Source organism: Siniperca chuatsi, linkage group LG16 (assembly GCF_020085105.1).
Source record: "Siniperca chuatsi isolate FFG_IHB_CAS linkage group LG16, ASM2008510v1, whole genome shotgun sequence".
In the NCBI taxonomy this organism is placed as follows: domain Eukaryota; kingdom Metazoa; phylum Chordata; class Actinopteri; order Centrarchiformes; family Sinipercidae; genus Siniperca; species Siniperca chuatsi.
In genome coordinates, this window is record NC_058057.1 from 22,081,031 (window position 1) to 22,105,882 (window position 24,852).

At 40.3% G+C, this 24,852-nt stretch overlaps 1 protein-coding gene across 1 annotated transcript in view; it reads left to right on the forward strand.

Annotated features, from left to right (window-relative positions):
- The first annotated feature begins 15,952 nt into the window (after nt 1-15,952).
- The window catches only part of map3k5 (mitogen-activated protein kinase kinase kinase 5), a 76,145-nt gene continuing 67,245 nt past the window's right edge, over nt 15,953-24,852 (forward strand). The window contains exon 1 of the mRNA XM_044168340.1: nt 15,953-16,939. Within this exon, the coding sequence (XP_044024275.1) occupies nt 16,510-16,939 (430 nt within the window). The 5' untranslated portion in view covers nt 15,953-16,509. The remainder of the gene's footprint in view (nt 16,940-24,852) is intronic.

Here is a 24,852-nt window from a genome sequence, read left to right on the forward strand (position 1 = left end):
ATGTGGAGTTTCTCCTTGTGCCTACATGGGTTTTCTCCTGGTGCTTCGGTTTCCTCGCACAGACCAAACACATGCAGGTTAGGTTGACTGGGGACTCTAAATTGCCCCTGGGTTTGAATGTGAGTGTGAATGGTTGTCTGTCTCTGTGAAAGTGTCAGCCCTGTGATGAACTGGCGACCTGTCCAGGGTTTTTCCTGCCTCTTGCCCAATGTCAGCTGGGATCAGCTTCAGCCCCCTACAGGTTAAGCGGGTATAGCTAATGGATGGATGGATTTTCATTTAGGCTTCCAGATAACTGCTTTTGAGAACTGTGTTCAGATTGTTTAAAACAATTTGAGCTTGTATTTCTTTGCCTCATTAGACTCTATTTTAAAGCTGTTTCCAGATAAGCTCTCATAGCTGTGATCCCTACATTGAAATATATGGTGGTAGTTTTATGCCTACCTAAAGGTAGAGAGCCACATGCTCATAATCCTCCAAACTCAAGTGATTTCATACTTGTCTTTTACTGAAGTTGTGTCATGTTCATTGTATCAAAAGGTTAATAAAAGGCAGGTCAGCTATGAGCTTTTACATTTAAAGTTCTGATTGTTACTTTAGAAAATGTGATTAGAAAGAAAAAGAAAAGATAGATGCAGAATAAATCAGTCCATAAAGCCATTTACTGCAAAAAATAACAAAAAAATAAAAAATAACTTTTTCTGCGCAGGGAGATTGCATAAGGCCTTGGAGGAAACTGGATAGGACTACAGTTGAGACTGTGTGTGTGTGTGCGCACGCGTGTGTGTGTGTGTTGACAGTGTGTATCTGCACTGCATCGTAGCTGTGTTTTTAAAGGCCTAATGTTTCCTGACATCTCACAGTTAAAGTATCATAGAGGCAGAATGATCGCCCCTGGCTAGCGGGAAAGAGACTGCCTGGGGCCTTTCGCTCTGGGCAAGAGTGTGTGTGTGAATGTGTAAGTCTGTATGTGTGTGTGTGTGTGTGTGTGTGTGTGTGTATGTGTATGTGTATGTGTATGTGTATGTGTGTGTGTGTGTGTGTGTGTGTGTGTGGTGAAACAGCCTTTCAACATGCAATATTCTCTGTGTCATCAGCTTAAACAGCTAAACAGGGTGCTGAAGGGAGAGAGGAGGAGGGATGGCAAAAAAGACAGACAGAGAAGAGACGGAGATAGAGTAAGAAAGGTCTCACAGCCAACACACAGCATTACAGCCTGGCTCTGCACCGGACTCCTCTTTTAATGAAGGAGGAAATGAAGACGAGGGATGAAGGAAGAAGAAGAAAGAGGAAAATCCTTGTGTTAAGTCGACTCTTATTATCTCATTATGCTTCCCTCTCTTTTCCCCCTTCCACACTCTGTCTTTCTTTGAGTGTGTGTGTGTGTGCTTGCAAAGTGTGCTGTGATCTCCATTAGCAGCGACACCACGAGAGAGAGAGAGAGCTGTGGTGTTGAAACCCATTTGTTGTCGTTCCTGAAATAATCAAGCTGATTTATAATATTCAGCGTTAAATTATTCAAGTGTTTAAGGCTCAGAAGTTTGAGCAAATTGCTGCTTATTTCTGCCTTTCCTCCCGTTTTAAGTGCAGGAGGCAGCATGGTAATGATGTGCACTGCCAGGCCTGAAACAAGCTACTGTAGGCCTGGATTTGAGGTCTGATCTCTTCTTATCAGCACTCCTATTTACCCTTTAGTGTTCTTTAAGGGTTAAGATCTCCAGCTCCTATAAACAGGCAATTAACACCAGACCTGAGCTCGGCTGGTGTTATTCTACAGATTATCATAATGCAATTAGTTCTAAGAAATCAGGCTCTTTAATATTCTTAATGTCAATGTAGGTAAAAGCTGACAGTGTGGCTAATAGAAACACAAAGCAATACCTTGCAGATGTATTATTAGGACACAGCTGCAGTGGTTTTTGGCCTGTAGCTTCCAGCGCACAGGAGAAAGTGAGAGAGGAAGGGAGGGTCAGGGTACAGTAGTGTATAATGGTGTCTAGTGTGAGTCCACACAACAGATGAAGTCATTTCACACTCGTCTGTGAATGAAATGAGAGCCCGGCGATACCATCTCCCCTCGCGCCCGCTCTCTGCCAGCAGAGCTTTTGATCTTCCCGAGCGGCGCTGAAATGATCTTCTGTCCGAGTTTTTTACAGCGAATCAGTGCCGGACCATTCTCTCCCTCTGTCCCGATTTCCTGTCTCGTTCTGAAAAGCCACTGAGCCAAGAGTTCAAAGCTGGAGCCCAGATGAGATGAGCACCACTCACGAGGAATTACATTAGTGCCTGACTGTCCCATGTGCCGGCACGCAATACATCAGAAAGAGGAGAGAATATTTTCATGTCTTGAAGATGACCATATAGTGCTGTAAAGGGCTGACAGAGTGTTACTGGAACACCTAAATTCCTGTGGCATTAACCTGCCTCCTTGCCAACTGGATTGTGATCAGGTGGAGCAAAAAACAAATATTTGCAGATGATCAGAGACACTTTTGACCACATTAACATAAAAGTGCAAAAGCCATCTGTTTCCGTTGCACATACAGCAACAACAGGAACAGAAGAAATAAAAAGGCACCAGAGAAGATTTAATAGGATCAGGTACATTTTAATGTAGCGATCTAAATTTAATTCTGCCGTTAGCGTGATCAGCTGTAAGAAAACATTTTCACACAGAAAGTGACCAATCGAAACTCCCAAAGCACTGTGTAGATTTCGAATATTGGCAGTTTTTTTACAAAAATTGATGGCGAACTGAAAATGTGCACCAACGTTTTAGGAGTTGAGAAGTTCCACAAGCGCCCTGCGGGCGAAGCTTGCTAGCCAGCCGGCCAGTCACACTCACAGACCAGTCACAGACCCCTCTTGCCCCCCAGTCATACAGACCACTGCGGCCAACGCAGACAACTGTAAGATATTTTTTTGTTTCCGTACCGCTGTTATTCCGTCATTACGCTCTGAGTAATGTTGGAACATTTTAACTTAAATAAAGAGACATCTGACTTGTGATGTACAGAACGTTTTTGGCTCATGAAACTTTGAAGCACTTTGGGAAAAATTTAATAATAAACATCAGAAGCAGTATGAAAGGGGATCGTACAGTTACAGTACTTGCTTTTGATTTGCTTTTATTTTATAGATTTTTTATTTTTCTCTACTATTTCTCTACTTATTTAGGCACCAATATACCAAAGCAAATTCCTTGCATGTGAAAACCTACTTGGCAATAAACCCGATTCTGAGCTGATTGGGTGATAAAGCCTGGCTGTTATTTTGGAGCGCTGCAGGCAGCCTCTGTGTTGGGGGTATTGCACAATACCAGCAAGAACGCATCGTCTCAACTGTCAACAGCGTTCTGTGTGCCCGTGAGTTCATTCTTCCAAGAACGACTAGCAAGAACGGTCTTTGCATTCTTGGGTTTGAGAAACACCCAGGAGCTAAAACGGCTTGTTTCAGACAGCTTGTTTTTTGAACTGTGAATCGTGCAAAGGTACTCTAGTGGAATCCCAGAATAAAAATATAGAGCTGGAAATAAGCATAGGTCCCCTTTAAGCAATTTGGAGTCACCACGGGCCTGATTATGTTAGAATTAGCTACAATTAAGGTGTGTTCACACAGAACGCAAAGCAAATTTTCATCCCCCTTTATTTACACAAATTTGACTTCTGGAGAGTTTCTGCAGTCAAGTTTATTTTTCTCACAGTCAATATACTGACCTTACAGACAATAGCTTTTGATACACTAGCTAGCAGTGTGCATCGGTGCATCAGTGTGTGTGGAGTGTTCCTGTGTGTGTTTGAAAACTCTGACTAATCTCTGAGCCCACCAGGAACTCCAGTTATTTCTGTTATTTTGCTTCAGACCCCTCTCCTTTCTTTCTTGTCTTTTATGAATTGATGTTCAATTTGTGCATAAAAAAGCCTGAGTGGAAACGCCGAAAAATTCAGGTATAAGTCCTAACAAAGCATTACGGTATGGGATGGAAACACGCATTTATTGACTTTTTTTTTTTTTGCAGATTTTCTCAAAACTTGGTTAAAATTTCTCTTTAATTGAAGAGAAGGTAAAATTTGATGTCTTTTAAAAAGTACTAAAGTAATATAAGCTTGCGTGTGTCACAACAGATTCACTCCCTCACATTGTCTTTCTCTCTCTCTCTCTCACACACACACACACACACACACACACACACTTCCTGTGTTCATGTGGAGTGAAAGCTACATGCAGGGAGGGAGAGTTGAGCCATGAATCATGACTATTATCATTAGGTTAAGCACCAACCAACCCCAAAGGCAGTGAAAGCCTCTGTGGAGAAACGGCACTCTAAATGAGCCTGATTATTATTATTGTCCTCCAAATGAGAGTGATTAGTATTGATGTCTAAATGAGCGCTGAGGTTATTATTGCCCTGATTATTATTATTATTATTATTGTGGCAGCGTTATGAAAAGCTGGCAGCCTCGCTCATCTTTGCTTCATTCACTTTTAATTCCACAGGCTGCCTCTTTTACCGACAGCAGTGCCACATGGCCGCTGTGACACACACACATGCACACACACATGCATACAAATCTAATAAAAAACCTGCAGAACAGTTACACGCGCATGTTTACACTCTGGCATATATGCAAAAAACTGCATTCATAGGTACACGTGCACAAATGCACACACACACATCCTCATACAGATAGACTCCTCTACATAAACACAAAAATGCACACATTCACACACAAAAATACACACTTTTATGCATGCATATACACATATATGCACCGAAATACGCACATGAGCCGCACTAACCTAGAGGAAGGTTCTGCTGGAGCAGATGGAGGCAATTCCCTGCCTTCCCTGAAACAGAATAAATAAATCATCATTACATCTGGACAGATAACAGATCTGAGGAACCAGCTGAAAAGGAACATCGCACATGTTAATTCAGTTAACGTGATCGATGTGAAGGGCCTGTCATCCCCACCGCGTTGTTTTTGGAGCTAATCGTTGAAGCTAATCGGTGAGTAAACACGGCTGCTTTGGTCTGTTTCAGTACTGTGAATGTCTTGTTCTATGTTATTGTTATAAAAACGTTATAAAGATGAATAAAATCTTCCAAATTTTGCTTATTTTTCTGTCTAATGATTCATTTTAAATTGTGAATTTGGAGTTTGGAATTGGGTTTGGAGTTTAGGTTAGAAGTAGCCCTATCTGTGTACACATCCGTGTATGTGTGTAATGTGTGTGTATGTTGGTCAGGACAGCTGTCAGATCACTTCGCTGATTGGCCAATATGACAGGCATCAAAAAGCGCCGTGGGAGGAGAAAGGAGGAGGCGGGCTGCCCAGCTGTCAATCACTGCCAGTCACAAGTCCAGCTCAGCCAACAAAGCATCACCTGGGCCCACACACACACACATACACACACATACACACCGCCTTTTAAACCCACATGTACGAACATAATCCATAAATCTCCTTGCATACATCCCGAAACACACAATGCCACATTCACATAAAAAAGCCACCTTCTACTTCTTTGCGCACACATTGACTGGCTCTATATCATTCTGACACACACACTTCTCACATACACACACACACAGTTGTCAGTCTTAACACAGACAGGCATTCAGTTTGACAGAGTAATTATGACGTCCCACTCTGAAGGAGCCCTGGGCTGAAAGGTGAGAGTTATCGATCCCACACAGGAGGAAATTTATCAATGTCCAAACGCTCAGCTCTGACAGGAAACCAATCCACTTAGAGCGCAATGTTCAAACTGTTCAGGTCGGCTCAGAAAACACACCTCTGCTCAGCTCAGAGGAGGAGCGGCCAGCTGGGATCAAAGCCGGGTGATGGGATGGAGGGGTCAGAGGGTAACGTCAGATCACCAGACACATATAATACATGTAACATACAAGAGTTACTTTGTGGTTTTATTTTTTGGTCAACAAGTCCTCCGAATTAAACAAATAGATACGCTGCGGTCGAGAACTACGCATAGAAGAGTTTTCTGATCTGATGCCCATGTTGACAGCACAACATCATTTGTCTGTGACTTCCAAAACCGAAATCACAGTTGAACAATAAATCTGTTTTATGATGTGACAAGGCTCTGTTTAAGGTTTGGTTAGGTTTATGCACCAAAACAACTTGGTTAGGTTTAGGGAAAGACCATAGTTTGGGTTAAAATAAATATTTAGTTAAGGTTAGGGGAGCTTCGTCGTCATGGTTACAATAACAAACATCATGCTTAAAAAATAACCACGTTGTCTGTTGGTTGGAAACAAACAGACTTCTGTGTTAAAGTCCGTTGTTGTTGTTGTTGACCCATCCCTCCTCCTCCCTACGTGGACTTTGTCGCTCTTTAATACAGTCAACCTGACTTCCTCCTTTTCTCCCATCATGATAACTACAGCCGCTAGAGTGTCTTCTGCCGCTCTTTCAAAACATATGCCTACTTAGACTACTATCAGTGCAGGATTACTACCATTGGAGAATAACTGGTGCCTTGCCTGGTCTCATTTTTGATGGATTTCTCCTTGTATGCATCAAAGAAAATGCATCACAAACAGCAGCTAAAGATTCTGTTCACAGTTTGAGCACTGGATCATCAAAACTTAAGTAAACCGTCTTAATCAGTTGCGACTCATTTGTACACTCCAGGTCCCAGTTAACTTATATACTTTAATACCAATACATAACTCAAATTCATGCGAAAGAGTGCAGTTTTTTTATGGATTTGGATTGTCAGACTTGGTGTTTTATCTTTGCCCAATCCATCAACCTATTTAGACTGCTTTCAGAAACTGCCTGCACTCATGTTGGTTGGAGTCAGTAACATTTATCTTTGACTGACAGATCAAGGCATTAAAGTGTGGCTTACCGCAGCTTGAGAAGCAAAGATTTTGATATCAAGCTTGTAACAGACTGGAATTCTTACAGGAATACTGTCTCCTATATTGATAGGGAAACATGGAACCAGGGAGCATACTGTACCTCACGGAAACCAGAGGCAAATAAGCAGTGGCCCAGTGTTTTAGGGAACATTTGGCATAAATGTAAATAGGACCAAATGCGGGTTAACAGTGTTATGGTTTTGCTAATTGGTTTGCTTGGTCTGCATCTTCTCTGTGGATGGTTACAGGTTTTTACTATTGTTTTGGTCCAACAACGTGCATAACTTAATGCAGAAACTTACAGGTTCCATGTTCTGTTCCAGAAGTTAGAAATATGGCATCTGATACATAACTGAAAATAACATTTACTTTAATGCCAATTCCTAAAACTCAGGCCTTACAACATAACTTCATTCAGTCTTCATCTTTGTCTAGAAAGGGATGACAACATTTTAAAACTTGCTATAATAGCATTGTTTATTACCATGATATATTTAATATTTCATCACAAGCTTTATTAAGCCAGTTGAGCTGTGAACTATAAAAATGGACAGGGAGGGCTGAACAGCATAGGCTAGATGTTTTAGACTGCAGAGATTGCAGTTAAAAAAAGTGGAACGATGGCATGTTGACAGTGTGTGGGGATGTCATGGATTAGGGAGTTACAGTTACCATGGCATACAATATGCGTGCTGCCACGCTGGAAGGATTTAATAGATCAAAACAGCTTCTATATCTTAGAATATGGATGGGTAGTAAACCCCAAGAACACTTTTTCAGGTTTTTGCATGTAACAAAATAACTTTATTCATCTTAATTACTAATTATACTTGATTAATAATTTGCAATATAATAATTAACACCATTAAATCAATGTTTTGTCGAAGTTTTGTCTTCTTTGCATCATGCTGAAGATGAGTGCTGGTGTAAATTATTTCACAGTAATGAGCTTAGCTTTTCCATTTATGAATACTGTAAACATTAGGAAATGCCGTTTTATTGATAATTGTCATTGTATTATTATAATAACATTTTCCATGATGACTCATTTGACCCAGGTATTTTTATTTCCTATATGCAAGTAGATAAGACATGCTAGATTTTCACACCACATCAGAAAGGATTCAAAATGGGCTATTTATTTCCTTGAAACCATTTTAGCAATTTTCTGGATCATAAAGAAACAGACTGTTCCCTCCATTTATAGTAGTTTGTTTAATATTTCTGTCAGAAGACTGCTTTCAAAATGAGATTGTCATGAGAAAGGCCCGTCGACTAAACCGTCAGCGAAAAAGTATGGTGAAAAATACATCCAGTAGGGACATGTGTGTCTGTGTGTGTGTGTGTGTGTGTGTGTGTGTGTGTGTGTGAGCACTCTTTTTAAAGTTTAGATTCTATGCAACACAAGGGGGAAACACATAGTGCTCTTAGTATGTGTGTCTATGTGAGTCTGTGTGTGTTATTTGTCTTTGCACTCATCAACTCCACCATCATACTAACCGAGCACCTGTGGACATCTGCCTACAGCCTGAGGTGATGTCCACACCTTCATTTTTCTCAGACAATGAGTGGAATCATTTCCCCTCGCACAGACCTCTCCATCATTATTGACACAGATTTATTGATCAGGACCTCGGCCGGTAAATTACAAGCTATTAGTCAAACTCTTTCCCCCAGTTTTGAAAAGACCAAAGAGCAAAAGGTTGATAGAGTGAGATTATGGAGATGCTCTATAATCTGCGAGGCAGTTTATGTTGCTGACTGGTATTATATATATTCTGGATATGCCTGTTTTTCTCCTGTTAAAGGACATTTATTAGGTGAATGCAGATTAAACAGCAGACAAACACACACTTGCCCAGCCCATTCCTCAAGATGCTGCTGCCACTGAATCAACATTAGTTCAAGGAAGTCGAGGTTCCAGGTGAAATCTACAACATTGAAGTTAGAGAGCACACCAGCTGCCTCACTTAATTTTTTTCTTTTCTCTTTTTTTTTTTGATGTTTTGCCCAAGGCCTATCCTACTAAAGAGAAGTAATTTGGCTTATCTTATCCCAGAGACCTAGCAGCTGCTTTTTATTCTTTTTTGTGAGGTCTTTTTTCTCATTTAGTCCAACAAAGATTGTCCTCATAGATTGACCTTCTCTGTGCCTGCAGGCCGTTGCCCTCATGCCAGTAACTAGATAACACACTCTATCAGAGATTTGAGAAAATCATTGGGAAAGCAGTGGGGCTGATAGTGGCATCAATCCTAACCTGACACCAGGCTGGGTCAACCATTTATCTCTCCACACCGCCTCTGGTCACAACAGCGGCCATCTTGCTCTGCTACATCCTTCTTTAATAACCTTGGCCACGTCTCTTTGCAGACTGAGAGGATAAGACGCCACGCCACTCCTAGCGCCTCGCCTGATCGCCGCTGTTTTGTTTGCATTTTACCCCGTGAAAATCACATTCAGACACATTCACCGTGTGTGTTTCAGATCAACAAGATTCTCCAACACAAGCACTAAGGCAGACAAGCAAACACACACAAACAAGATGTGTCTAACAAGGGGGCCAAAGCTCACAAACACGTTAGCGTAGGAGTTAATGGTGACTCCACTGTCATTAATTCCCCATGGTGTTTGACTTAAATGCTTCTATATTGGTGGAGTGAGAGATTCCCAGAGGCCTCCTAGCGCTGAGATCATTGTTTTTCACTTACTAACAATGAACTTATGATCAGAGCACTGCAAGGCTTTTAAAAAATGCCCTGCAGGATCATTACAGACCCTGTGTGTGTGTGTGTGTGTGTGTGTGTGTGTGTGTGTGTGTGTGTGTGGGCGGGTGGGTGTGTGTGTGTGTGTGTGTATCTGTGTGTGTGTCTGTGTATCTGTGTGTGTGTGTGTGTGTGTGTGTGTGTGTGTGTGTGTGTGTGTGTGTGTGTGTGTGTGTGTGTGTGTGTTTGTGTGTGTGCCAATGAGGCCAGCAGAGCAGCAGTGTGTCCGAGGCTCATCTCGGTGCTCTGTGGCGCAGCCAGGATGAGAGTGGAGGTTAAATGGGGCGTCATCAATCTCAATGAAGTGCAATTATTTTCTCACTTATTAATCATTGCAGGCTAATAGCTAGTGGCAAAGCTGGGCCCGCCATTTGTCAAACTTAGCAGATTTCTGTAATTTTGTTTCCCCCTTTCCCTCTAATGTTTGTGTAGACTTTGGCAGATATCTATGGAGGGCTGCAATAAGTCTGTGCCTCCAAGTATCTATCTCCTACCTGCACGGCAGAACTAACTGAACTTCTCGCTGTTACTCCATGTGAGTGATTCTCTCCATTTCAGAGCTGAGTGACTATTTCATGGTCTGTGGCAGAGCAGAATGGAAAGCTTTACTTGCAAGGTGCAGCATAGACGGCCTATTGATGGTTAACTAAACTCAAACCCTAACAAACTTCACCCATTACTCCATACTGTAGGTTGTTTGTATGTAACTATAAGATGTGCAGGCATCTACATGTCATTAGACATTGTATACATTCTGAGGGAAGAAATTACCAAAGTATTTTCCAGACTGAGCAATGCAATGCAACAGCACTGCTATTTGGCACTTGACATTTATAAGAAAGGTCATTATGTGCACTTTTATCTAACAAGATCCAGTTGGAACGATGCCTAATCAGGTCATGATTAAAGAGTGACTGACTATCAGGCTCTGAAGCAGTGGTTCATTGCTTCTTTGCTTGAAAGTTTGTTGCATTTCTGACCACACTTAGTGATGTCACAGTGTACTGACCACACCCTGAGTACACCTCTTCACACCTCTCTACACCAGAAATTACTAGAGTTCATTAAAACCAAGATTTTCAGCTGCTGTTACGTTGCTCTTTAAAGCAACACTTATCATAATTTTTCTATTAACAATGGATCGAATGACTGTGTGCAATGTTCATAGCGACGAACCCACAGAGAATTATCACCGGCTCTGCAGCTCCCCTCAGCTCTATGGAGCGTTTTAGCTCATTGTTTTGGTTAAACAGCCTACAACTTTGCTGTTTTGGTTCACTCTCACCGCTCTCATCAGCAGCAACAGGCAGCTTAGCCTAAAAGCACTGAAAAACCCACTGTACTGTACACTGCCTGCCCAGCACCAAATGCAAACAGACAAAGTTGGGGACTAGCGTTTGAACACTTAGCAGCTAAAGAGTCATATATCTCCCTCAGGAGTTGGTAGAGACCAAAACAGAGCTAAATATTATTGAATATTAAATTCACCAGGTGGCCAGAAAAAGGACTCCAAATGAATGCTAATGTTGCTCTGTGTTTTTAGTACTTGCTAACAAATTCTCAATAACTTTAAAAGGTGATAATACGTCAGTGTTGTGTTTACAGCTTGTTTCACTGCCCCAAGTGGCCAAACAAATCAATGAATACAGCTTTAAAAAACCATTAAGTGTGATTGTGTTTTTTACAACTCCTTTAACTAAACCTAATTATTTTGAAGTGGAAGCAAAGGTTAATTAACCTACAATGTCAATTATTGTATTGAAAAATGTACCTAAAATATCAATTTGAACCTAACGGGTGTAACAGACAGTGTGATAATTTCACTTCCAAATAAGTAGATTAGGTGATACAGTAAAACTATGTCAAACTGTTCAAGTTGCTCATCGCAATGCTGCCTTCGGATTTTAGCAGTTAAAGGTCATGAAAGTATATAAAGAATACAGTTAAAATGACAATGCATCACACAAAACATCTAAAATAGTGCATAAAAAATACTTTATATGTTACTTGGGGTTATGTAACATGTTAGTTTGTAGTTACATTATAGATTAATATTTTACATACAAACTGTATCATCATCAGTTTAGGAACTACAATACATTGCCAGTGGTGGAAGAAGTACTCAGATATTTTACGTAAGCAATACCACAGTGTAAAATACAGTGTTATTACTCTGCGTATTTAAAATGATACTTAAGTAAAAGTACAAAAGTATTTCATCAAAATGTACCTAAAGTATCAAAAGTACTCATTATGCAGAATGGCCCATTTCAGAATAATGTTAATTTATATTATTGGGTTTTAAATGGTGATGCATTGTGCGTAAGCATCACTTTAATGTTGCAGCTGAGCTGGCAAAGGTGAGGCTGATTTCAACTGAGTAGTTTACAGTAATCTATAATAATAATAATGTATTAGTTGATTAGATTTTCTATTAATAATCTAAATCTGTTATCAAATAAATGTAGTGGAGTAAAAAGTACAATATTTCCCTCTGACATGTAGTGGAGTAGAAGTATAAAGTAACATAAAATGGAAATACTCACCACTGTGCATTGTTAAAGAATAAACTACCAACAGCATGTAAAACTTTAAATTAAACTTAATTTAAGTTTAAATTAGCTTCACCTGGACCAGCTGCAACATAAAATGTTGCTTACATGCTAATGCTTCTGTAATCAAAAAATATAATACATTATAATATAACACTCTAACAGTACCAGTAGTAACAGTATCTTTACATTGTAGTATTGATCATTTTACTTGGTAAAAAAAAGAATCTGGATACTTCATCCACCACTGGTAATTTTGTATTATCAAGCATAGTTCAGTGCAAGCACCTTGTCAGTAGTCTTTTCATTCCTGTAATACCCTGAGTATGAAAAACTCAGGATCACAGCTTCAGGAGAAAGTCTGCCTGCCTGCAGCCAGAAACTTTCTGAGGCTCGACTGCAGGATGCGGAGGCTCAGCAGCTCTGTGTGCCAGATGTATCAAGCAATGTTGGCTGGAAGAGGCAAGACGACTGTTAGTGTTTATAGTTGTTGTTTTCCCGTTATCATTCTACTGTTTAATTAATTGTTTCTTATTAATGCAATAAAGTCTAAAATTTCCATCTCTCAGCTACATTTTTTTCATCAGTGCATGCCTATGTCAGACAGATGTGTGGGTGAATGAGAAAGAATAAAAATGAAGGAAGAAAGATGTGAATAATATTTAGATTTTCATATAAAAATGTAAATGTTCATTGTATTCAATAATGTGTAATTTGAAACACAACAACATAACCTCAACAGTCACAGCACTTGATTTGAGTGTCAATAAGAGACACAGTGATGCATAAATAGTTTGGGTGTGATTATCTGTAATTTGCCCACAGCTAAATGATGAAGAACAGACAGATGTGTTTAAAGGCAGTGAAATAACACAGCCCTGTGGATGTGTTTGGTTTGGCAGCCTTGTCATTGAGGGCTGTTGATACCGAAGACTGTTAAGTGAAAATACATGGATGAATGTGTGGTCAATGTGGGACATCTAGTGGCAAAACAGAAACAGGACACTCTGCTATAATTATTTATCTAATCTACTGATTGGTTTATTAGTCTTTTTTACCTTTATTCAACCAGATTATGTTCTAAAACACTATCCTGTTTTATGTCCAGTCAAACTGCTGCCACTCAGCAGCTTCAGAAGGGCAGCAGGGAGCTCAATAGAAAAAATACTTCTGAAAGCAGTTCATTTGACACTAATTCTGTGACATTTCCACTTATATTAATTCAATGTGTCGTGCCCCAAATACTGGAAAGTTGAGTTAACATTCGTCAATTAAAGTAACAAAGACAGAAAAATAATCGTCAACCTACAATATGAAATTTAATGTCAATGTCACCAAATGGGAACAGCACAAGGAAATAAATCTGCAGATTTCACTGTAGCATATTCATGTTGAGGCCCATTATATACAGTTTCTGTATTATGTAGCAGCTATATACAGTACAGTATAGCTGTTGTGTATTACTACTAGCTATATGTGGTACAGTACTTCACACTCGAGGGCCGCTGTCGCTCCACCGCTCATAGCAGCAACAGATAGATGAATATAATGAACAAAAACAAACTTCTGCTTTAACTATACCTGGTAATTTTTGCAAACTTGTCCTCAGAGGTTTTTAATGTACAGGTTAAGGAATTCCTCATTGTCAACTCTTAATACCTTTTTTATTTGGAACAATATAGTAAATTCAGGTTTGCACAGATGAGCACATGAATGTTGATTGTAGTTATTTTGCTCCTGAAATATGACGTTGTGGTGATGAAATTTGATACCCTTCTTGGAGAGCCACGATGAGCTTTTTGACTTTTTGGCTCTGCCTGCACATCTTTTGTGATTGCATGAATATTTCCTTAAACTTTTATTTGACTTTTTACATTTTACCTTCTATTTGATGCAAATAAATAAATAACAAACAAACACACTTAAAGGTTCTGTAGCCTATATGAGATTCTGAACATTAATATAGCAGCAAACAACTATTTGCTACCTAAAGATATATTGGAGTAATGGCGTCCTGAGCAGATAATGACGTCCCTCTGCCTCTGTTCTCTGTTCATACACCCTCCATGTGAAACTGTTGTCTGAGGAGAGCGATACAATGGCTGGTTGTTTTCTCATCTAACAAGGTTAATTAAGGATTTATTTCTGTCCAGTTTGAACAAAGTGTGTTTTACAATGATCTGCGATGTAAAAGTACTGTTTTTCTCACTTGAGTCTGGTGGGCCGTGGAGCCCATTTGTTTTGGTCTGAGATGCTGGTGCTCTAGTGCGACATTTAGTGGCAATGAATGTCGTTTACAGCTCCTTTAAGAGAGATGTGTAGCTTCATGTAGTCACAAAAACAAAACTTTTTTTATTTTGTACAGTTCATATTCTCTTTTATCCGTAAGAGTAAACACACTGATTGCAAATTATTTGATATCAGGCCTGGGTCTTGTTGGTTTATATTAAATTAATATGTATAGATGTTTGTTTGTTTTTAAAGAAAAAGACACAACAGTGGAGATGCAATGAATGAATCCTAGCGGAGGAACTGTAAAATAAGTAATCCTTAAAAGAGAGAAAGTAATGGAAAATAATTGTAATTTACAAACAAAGACATAGTTTGGCTTATGAAATTAGTTGTCTTTTTAACTGTTAACTATATTTTGGAAATATTTTTTGATAAATCCAACCATTTTTTAATCCTTAATAGAAAAGTTAGGACAAACAATTGTGAAATAGTTTGGGCTGTTGAATCCAAGAAGTAGTTTAGTAGCTTTTCAAATATTAGTAATATCAGGTGCCTGTGGCCAAAGTCACCATCTCATAGAAAGAAATGCCACTGACACACACTGGCTCTTCAATATAGGCCCATCCCAGTGCAAAAGGTGAGAACAGGTTTCACACCTGCCCACAAATGTTGTGTAGACTAAAGTCCCTGGTCCTGAGAGAGGAAACCACTCTCTCTTCATGAAAGCCATAAATATCTGTTGTATGTTTAAAACGTGATGTTTGTTAATAGAAAATAAAAATAGTTTTATTCTCCCACGTGTCAACAGGCATGTTCTCCGTTTTTCCTCCCTCATGCACTCACCTGTAATATCAGGTCCTTACCACAAGAGGTCCTCCTTATGACAGGAAAGAAAGGGGCCACCAGGTTTCAACAGGTGACAATTTATATAGAAGGCAACAGCTTCTGTATATGAATTCATTACATCAATTGTAAGTGAAGTGAACTCTAATACTTGTCACACAGAAATACAAAATCAGACTTTACCGCTGAGAAGCTGAGCTGCTCCTGCAGACTGGATAATAGCAGCTGAAAGTGTTGCCTAAAACTTTTCACAGATGAATGATTTACTGTGTAATCTGTTTGGATCACACAAGATTAATGTTCGAAACAATGCAATTAAGTTGCAACATTTTGAAATGCTTCCAGCACACAGCACTGAAAAAACACTGTAATCATTATGGAGATTAATGTTCAGTCAAGGGCTGTTTGTCTGGACTTTAAAGTTCCCCTTCTTTCACTTTCATATCAGCTGGTGAATTGGTGACCTAACAATTTCTAATGTGGACTAATTAGCAGCGCAGCCGATTGGACGTGTTGCCACAGCAATTGAAATATTGCTGAGTCGGGTTTTTTTTTTTTTTTTTTGGTCGTGTTTTCAGTGAACTGCTCCTTTCCTGAAGTACACAACTCCACATATGGCCATCGTGTCTCCGCCCAGCTACACCAGGCTCCCACTGTTGTCCCTCCGCCCAGTGCGTGAGTCTGGACTGGAAGATAACAGTGGAAACTGGGCAGGGTTTGCGTACACATGAAAGCAGCCTCGATGCGTGCGCAGTGTGCTTTCTCTTTTGAGAGATGACAAGCCGTGCGAGGCTTTAACTGCGCTTAACTTCGCCCTGGTGTAACATTCCTGGTTCCTGTGGGCGTTGCTGCGCGGATACAGGCGGCGTTGCTCAACTTGGAAGTGTGTGGATTTGTTGTGAGAGCTGAGAAGGAATGCGCGGATTAGGTGGCTTTTCTCCTCGGAACAGTGTCGTGACTTCGTCCAACCTGCGGTGTCCATCAGCGTTGTCGGGTGTTATCGTGTCTAAGCGTGCAATCGACAGTAAACATGCAGCATGATGTGTAGTTGCACCACTGCCTCTAACAGACTGTTTACCTGTGTTGAAACCGAACAAGGTTGCACGTCGTGCCTGTGCAGAGGCTCCATGGGTAACCGCCGCGCGTAACGCTGGCTCTCCATGGAGGACTGGTGGAGAAGCCGCTCATCACAACCCACACTTTAAGACAGTGAGTGACACTTGAAAACATGATGAGTCAAGACCAGGACGGGATATCCTTACCGGTGCCTTGCTTCGGTGCTTGTCCTAGCAGAGAGAGCTTCGGCGGTGAAAGCTCGAGCAGCAGCGGTGGTGGAGTTGGCGGCGCCTCCGAAATCCCCGCAGCTGGGACTTTCTGGCATGACTCGGTGGTCGGCGGCGGGGGGCTCAGCCCGACAGCCGTGAGCTGTCCGATGGACGGTGGGGGCTTGCTCTCCACCGGGAAGTCGTGCAAAAGCAGGCCGGTGACGGTGGCATATGTGGTGAACGGAGAAGCGAGCCAGCAGAATAACGCCGAGAGCATGGCCCTGCAGTGTCTGAAGGACGCCTGTGAAACGGTGGGAAGCAAGCTGGAGACGGTGAACTTTGGTAAACTGGACTTTGGGGAGACCACGGTGCTGGACAGCTTCTACAATGCAGGTGAGTCAAGTGAAGGAAGCCTCTAAAAATCCTTCCAAATCCAACTCAAAAAACTTCCAAAACTGCCTCCATCATGTGAAATTCGGGAATACAGATGGCTGACAGGAAATAAATATTTAGTGATAACTCATTCTAGATGTAGTCAGTCTTGATCCTAAATGCTGCCTGTTGGGATTTCTAGATCAATCCTCTAAATGCATTTCATAGGACTTAACTTAGTCTTTGCTCTCCATTATAATGATTAAACTATAAGATCAATAGTCCTTAGTGAGAGTCAGTCACCCCTGAAGTGCTGGTAGGCCTACTTGGCACATGAATGCTCACCTCTCTTCCAAACTACTTTAATGGGTCAAAGGTCACGCCCTCCCTTCATCACCTCTCTCTTGGAAGCTGGCTGCCTGCAGGTCAGGTTGTTCTGGGCTCCCTTAACACAACACACAGCTCTGCATGTCAGAGCTTGAGTGTCCCAGTTATTTCCACACTGCACTGAGCAAAGCTGGAACTCATTGAGCAAAAGAGCATCATTGGGGTTGTTTAATTTGCTCCACAAAATGTGAGGGTGATTGTTATATTTTCCCCCCACGCATAGTTTCCCCCCTTCCATTGTGCGTCTCCAGTATTATGCCGGAGTGTCATGGGTTGAGCCATGAGGCTGGACTTTCCACTGGAATCTACGAGCAGAGAAACAAACTTGAACCCTCTGACTGAAAGCACTCCTCTTATTCATACTGTATAGTAGTTGGCTCCTAATCTTACTGGAAATGTTCAGTTGTATAATAAACACTGAAAAAAACTCTTTGGAAAGCAGACCTTTCAGGGGTTGTGGTCGAATAAAAAGCAGCTGCAATGTACAGGGCCGGCCAGGGTGTCGAGGTGCCAGGAACAGCAGCCAGTGTTTGCATTTCACTCAGATATTTGGTATCAGGAGTTTGTTCAGCAGATACTGCAGACATAAAAATTACACAGCCCAGATGCCTATGACTGCTGCTAAGAACCATAAAGCCTTTTAAAGAGCAACACCTTAGCAAGTACCAGAATATAAGTGTCAAGGATACAGCTAGGCTTCATCTAACTCTGATCACTGGATCAAACTCTAGGTAGCAACTCAAGCCTAAATTCAACTTTATTAGCACAGCGATTAAAAAACGCTAAAGATTTACCTGAGAAGACTTTTATCCAAAGGACAAACATGAATCAAAATGTGAAACCTTTTGGTCAAATTTGTTTTCTGAGCACGTCTAAAGGCCTTCAAATGCGTTTTCAACGACAACGACGGCTGTAGAAAGTCAGTTCTGCTTGTAAAAGTGCAGAGTTCGAAATATAAAACATAGTGGCAGAAATAATTTTGACAGGGACAGAATTTACCAGGAAGCCTGGTTTTTGTGAGGCAAACGGGTTGTAACTTTGCAAAAGTTGGTTGAAAAGTAAAAGTCAATGTTATTTAGAACTATTATTTCAACAGCATTTTAATGACTATATTTCAGACCTGCTTTACATTGAAATATCAACCGCCTGTTGAAACAATGGTTGTGTAAGTAAACCATCAAGTGTGCAGTCATAAATGTAAGTAACCGTTAATCAATGGTAATAAAAATTAATGTTAAAATGTTATTAATAAAGGGGTATTACAATAATTCAAGTCTGCAGTTGTAAATGTTAATACGTTGTTAATGAATTAATTGTGGTCCATATGCCCTGCAGCTCTTTTCCAGAAGGTCAGTGGTCAAACAGTTGGTGTTGTAGTCTTCATGATTAACGAAAGAGCTAAAAAGACAAAGCTACTGTGATGATGGAGGATGTCAAACACCTGCCACAACCTGGCAACCCAAAGGTTGTTCTTATTAATGGCTTATAACTGATCTATAGACATCTATAAAGAGGAACTTTTATATGTAACCTAGACATCTGAAAAACTATCACTTTTCAACCACATTTAGCCCAGTTTACAGCTGAAACAATTAGCTGAAAATGAATCTAAATGTCAAAACATTCTCTAGTTTTAGCTTCTCAAATGTAAAGATTTTCTGTTATTTTCTGTCATATATGATAGTACCTTGAATATCTTTGGGTTTAGGACTGTTTGCTAACATGATGATGTCATGCCGGGCTCTGAGAAATTGTAATGGGGCATTTTTTCACTTCTTTTTGACATTTGACAGAGTAACTGATTGATCGAGAAAATAATTGGCAGACTAATCGATAATGAAAATTATCATTAGTCGCAGCCCTAGCCCAGTTTTGACCTCCAAATCACTAAATAATTGCTTACTGGGATGTAACACTAATGATTTTTATATTAAGAAGGAAATTACCTCACAGAGATAAAAAGCACAGGAGTGTCCTGGTCAAGACAGAAGCAACACATGATAAGAAGCATGAATTGAAAAGTTGGTGGAAAATATTTAAATGCATATCCAAATAGGCTGATTGATACTAAACTAAAATGCAGAAACACTGTTGTCACAAAACGTTTTAATTTTACCCACATCACACCATCAGAGTCCTTCATAATAAGAGCGTACCAGTGAAATCAGAGAGTTGTACAGTTCCTGTTCAACACAAGACAGGCTTGTTTTGTCATAACATCACGTTATTAGTTGTACAAACACACTGAGTTCTCTTTATTTGTTCATTTGATTTTCTTCCTCTTAACTACTGTGGAATTTTCTCATAATTTACATGTGAGGGCAGAGGCATTTTCCCAGAAGCGCGCTGCTGTATCTGCTGTTCAAACACACACTGCGTCATCCTCTTCCTGCACATGTGTGTATCAGAGATGAGGGCCAGACAACAAAAACCTTTAAACAATGAGCTCAGAGCCAGACTGGAAGCTTGTAGGTCCCTGTTAATTTTGGAAAGATGATTTGCCAGATTCCAGTACAACGAGAAGCTCTTCATAACTGTCCTTAAATGTTCTCCTCCCATGAAACTGTGGACAAAGAGGATTTTGCCTGAGAGATGACAGACGCTGATTGTCAAGCCTCTGGGCACTGGAAATGTTAGGAAAAAATGTAGATACAAACTTTTGCCAACAACAATGACTAACCATGTCTTATCATTAGGGGTTTTGTTTGTTACAGCCCAGCTATTGATAACAGATTCTCTTCCTGGAGTCAGTCTTCAGATCTGAAGTTTGAAGTTGTTGCTCAAGCGTCTCAGTCTGTCTCACTCGCAGCGTGATCACGTTATTGAGTGAGACCAGTCAACAGTGATTGGTAAAAAAAAAATAGTAAAAAAAAATATGGATAAACTACATGCTCTGGTTTCAATCATTACAACAAAAGAACCTTCAGGAAAAAAGTGTACATTTGGTTAACAGTAGCGCTGCACCCGCAACGATTATTTTCATTATCACTTAAAGGTATAATATGTAACTTTTGCACTTTAAAATGTCGACTAGACCTATGTTATATATTTTGTTGAGTTGTGTACTTACATTATCCCAAATGTTTCCAACAATTTTCAAACCCAGGCAAATCCGTAATTTTTATCAAGGTAACAGTGAGTTTCATTTGGTCGCCTGTCAATGGCGTCGCATCATATCCCCTTTGCGCATGCGTCAGCATTATGGTTGTCTTCCAGAAGCTGTCATAAATTGACTTTTTATCCAGTTTTAAGCCACATTTTTACTATACACCATTTAGATCTTGGTCGTTTTTTAAATATATATTTTAACCGGATGAAGGATTTTAGTCATCTGCATCTGGATCTTAAGTTATCAGAGAAACAAGCTGAGCAAATGTTAGCGGCAGCTCGGCTCGCAGCCCCTCTGGGACGTCCTTTGTCCGCCGAATAGCATCGGAGAAACACTTATCGCTTTTTTTTTTATGTGAAACTAATATGAAACTACTTTATTCAGTGTTTTACTGGAGGAGGAGACCTCTGCGAATAATTCGGCTCCTAATAAACCCTGAAGGATTCCTAACCGGGAGATGCTGACAGCAGTTGTGGTGAAGACAACAACTCCTTTGATCCCACGCTACTTCACGATGTCATCAAACTTTGTCTTTTTATTATTGTTTTGATGTGAGAAACTCCTAGCGGCAGAAATTACAGAAATCACTTGGCCTCCATATTGTAATGAGAAACTGACAAATGTCTATCACAATATCCCAGAGCCCAGCGCGACGTTGTCTAATGTCTTGTTTTGTCTTGACAGCCGTCCAAAACACAAATATATTCAAATTGAAATGCAAAAAAAAGCAGCACATTTTCACATTTGAGAAAGTGGAACTAGTGAATCTTTGTCATTTATTAAAGGAGCAGTGTGTAGAATTTAGTGGCATCTAGCGGTGAAATTGCAGATGCTAATGTATAATACTAATATTATTTATACTTGTCTAACAGCAGGATCTATAGGACCACTATCTTGAATTGATGATCAAAGAATACACCATGTTACTCTCACCACTGTCAGATTTTATCTGCCCAGAATTGCGCAGTGTGAAGGAACTGCAATATGGCTGAACTCAATTTTCTGTTTTTATAATGTGTAACTTAAATTAAGATGAGTTTTCTGTCCATGTTATCCCTGCCTATAGGACTTAATACATGTAGTATACAGTAATTGCAGCAACAGAGTCTAATGGTGCTAATTAGTGAAGCAAATAACCACTCTTGATCCACCTGCAGATAATTCATTTTTGCTGCAGTGAGTGGCTGCTTCCAGTGGTCTCAAAGAGAAGCTTCTTTCTAGGTCACAAAAAGAAGCAGCAGCAAAGATCAATACACTTGCAAGCATCTGTCATAGCTGCTGGTTCACTCCTCCAAAACTACCCTTTGTTGGCTATCGAATGCACACATTCACTGACTGAGCAAAGCGCATGTTAAACTGACCATAAGTCAGTGTGAACTGCAGAGGGAGAATTAACTCTTCTGTCAGCTTGGTCTGCACTGGCTGGATTCAAGATTTCTGAATCATCGTCCACCTCTCAAATTTTATCGAGCAGTTCAAAGGTCTTGTTAATGGCTGTTTTCCTGGTTGGAGATACAACAAAGCCTTTGTTGGTGGGAATAATGATGGTGACAGAATCTAAATTATTAAAGGTATCCAAACAAATAGGGCAACTAATTTGGATGTCGTTGCAGCTAGCTGAGGCTATTGGAAATTGTCTTACTTAAACAGCTCTGAAATCAGAACCACACTGTATGTTGAAAGCATTTGTTTTGCGGTGTTTTTTCTTCCTCAAATAAAAAGAGTGATTTAATTGGACCGTCTGTTACTTGAGACAATGAGTTGGGAGGATTCAGTGCTTATAGTTGTTTCTCCCTTGATCACCTTGATAGAGGATCAAGTAAAACAAGATAAGCGGTTTTGATTGATGGCTGTGTGATGTGTAGTGCACAGCAACAATAAAGTACTGCACAGTTAAGTGGGCTTGCTCGATACGTTTCAAATGGTATATTACTTCTATCGACATGACAATTTCCAAGCTTGCTGCTCGTAGCCACCCCTATTGCAATTTTGGGGTAAACTGTAAACACCATTAAAGGATGGATTGGTTAGGTCAAGATAACCTGTCTCCTGAACAGAAAGCCGCTCACAAGAAGTTAATGTCAGACAGAATGAAGGAGTGACAACAAAATGACAATTCATACTGATGCATATTGACATTCTGCTAGAAACAAACCCATCCAAAGCAATAACAAACTACTTCTTTCTCCTGAAATATTAAAAGGAAATCCATGATGAGATGGTTGCTAATGCTCTGGATTTCTTCATGAAACATATTTGAATGATTTAAACCAACACATGTAATTTGTGTGGCAGGGAATAACCTGTTTCAAAGCACCACTTGCAATGTTAAAAATGCAGCAGTTAATATTGGAATTTAAAAGGGATCAGTTGCACAGACTTGTGCTGTTTCACCTATATTAACAGGTTGTGTATTCAGTCATAGCTGTGGTATGCAGGGCTTTCTCTCTCCATTTGATCATTGTGCTGCATTACTGTGTAATTTACAGAGTACAATGGATTTTTTTAACAATTCCTGAGCACTTTGAAAACAGCTTTGCCTCAGTCTGAGTGTTTGCTTACCTCTTGTTTTGTGCTGAGAGCTCGACTCCACCGCTCAGCACTCCAGCCAACAACACAGATACAACAAGTTGTTTTCAGGCTGTTCACTTGTTTTCACTTTGGGGTAATATTTAGAAGGCTGAGAGAAGCGTGTTGTTGAACTCTGAGGTGAAGCACTCACAAGCTCCAAAGCGTTTGAAAGCATGTTAGCCACTACAGTATCACTAAACGCAAAGTAAACACGTTTTCTCACAGGTACATTTTGTCTGTATTGCCTGCAGTGGCCCTCAACTGTTCAAACGTTACATTTCCATCACTATCAAAGCAGATTTGAACAGTTTTGAAACGCAGAACTGACTGAGAAATTACTAGTGGTGAAAACAGAAGAGAAGCGTTTTCTCCTTGCTGAACAAAATACTGTTTAGGTAGGCTATCTGAGCAAGGTGTGTGTTGTGCGACCAATCCTAATATATTAAATTTACACCTAAAGAAAGCACAAATCCTCACATTAGTGAGGCTGGAATTAGAGAATTTTCTATATTTGTGCTTGATATATGACTTAAATGATTATCAAAATTGTTTTCAATTAATTTTCTGTGAAACGACTGATTGATTAATCGACTTAGGCACTAAGGACGCCACTGAATCCCACCAGAGCTGCTCACTGGTAACCATTAGGTGACATGGGGTGTTAAGACAGGGTCACACCAAAGATTGGCACAGCAAAATTCATTTGCATGTCTTCACAAAATAGGCAGTGCTAATCACAGGGCTAGTTGGTGAGCCACTGTAGCTCACGAGCTAACAGAAAAACAAGCTAGCAAGCTGGAAACATGCTAGTGCGAGTCAGTCACAATAGCTTCCCGAGACTTTCACGAAGTTAACGAAAGTTAAACTCAATGAGAATTGTTTGCAAGGATTTAGGCGATTCAGTTGAAATTTATTTATTTTGCTGCCAGATTTCGATGTTTTAAATGCTGGTGTAATTGGGCCTTTACTGGGCAGTGTGAAAAAAACGAATATATCTTTAATGATGTGGCTTTAGTTTGAAATACTCTAATAAGTGGAAACATAAAATCTAAACAGTCGACCCAAACAGGGCACAGATGTAATCCTTGCACAGGCGGTGAGGTCCCACTATGTCCAGTGTCAACACCGCCGGGCATCAGCTGACAGCTTCTTGTTGAGAGCATCTCGGGATTCACCAGCATAAGTACACTCAGCTTCCCAACAGGGAGGCCTGCTGCTCTGAAATCCCATCAGCTGGCCCTAAGTTGTTTATCCTTCCTCCTGTTTACTCTGTATGCTTGGCTGCTCGTCAGAGGTTAGAGAGCACAAGGTCAGAAGGAATTAGTCCACAGGCCACTCACTGGCATCTGGGGAAAAGTGACTTCACCTCGTTGGGAGTGGTAGACTGTAGACAGAACCACAATGTTAGAGAGGAAACTTTATTTTTATTTTATGCTGATACAAGCTGATATTTCTCAGCAGGAAGTATAGTGTAGACTCAAAATCGGAAGCTAATGGCTAACTGTCTTTAAACGTCAGGTTTTTTGCTTTGTCATCTTTGTGTTCAGCAGACCAATGATTGCAGTATTTCATACATCAACATTCTGTTAAGAGGGTATTCTTCATATACGCTGAACATGTTGTAAGTGTAGGATAGATAGATAGATCCACTCTCCCTCTCAGGTCTTATCAGGGGTTCATTTGAGGCACCAGGAGTAGGTAGCCAGCATCTTTAGAAAGCAGTGGATGGTGAGAGTGAGTGATTTTATACATCAGTATGATGATAAGGTACCAGTAAGCAGTCAGTGGCTCTACCTACCTGAAAAGATCAGTAGGATTACTCTGTTGTATAGGCTCTCAGCTGGGAAAAGTATATCTGGAGCAGTAA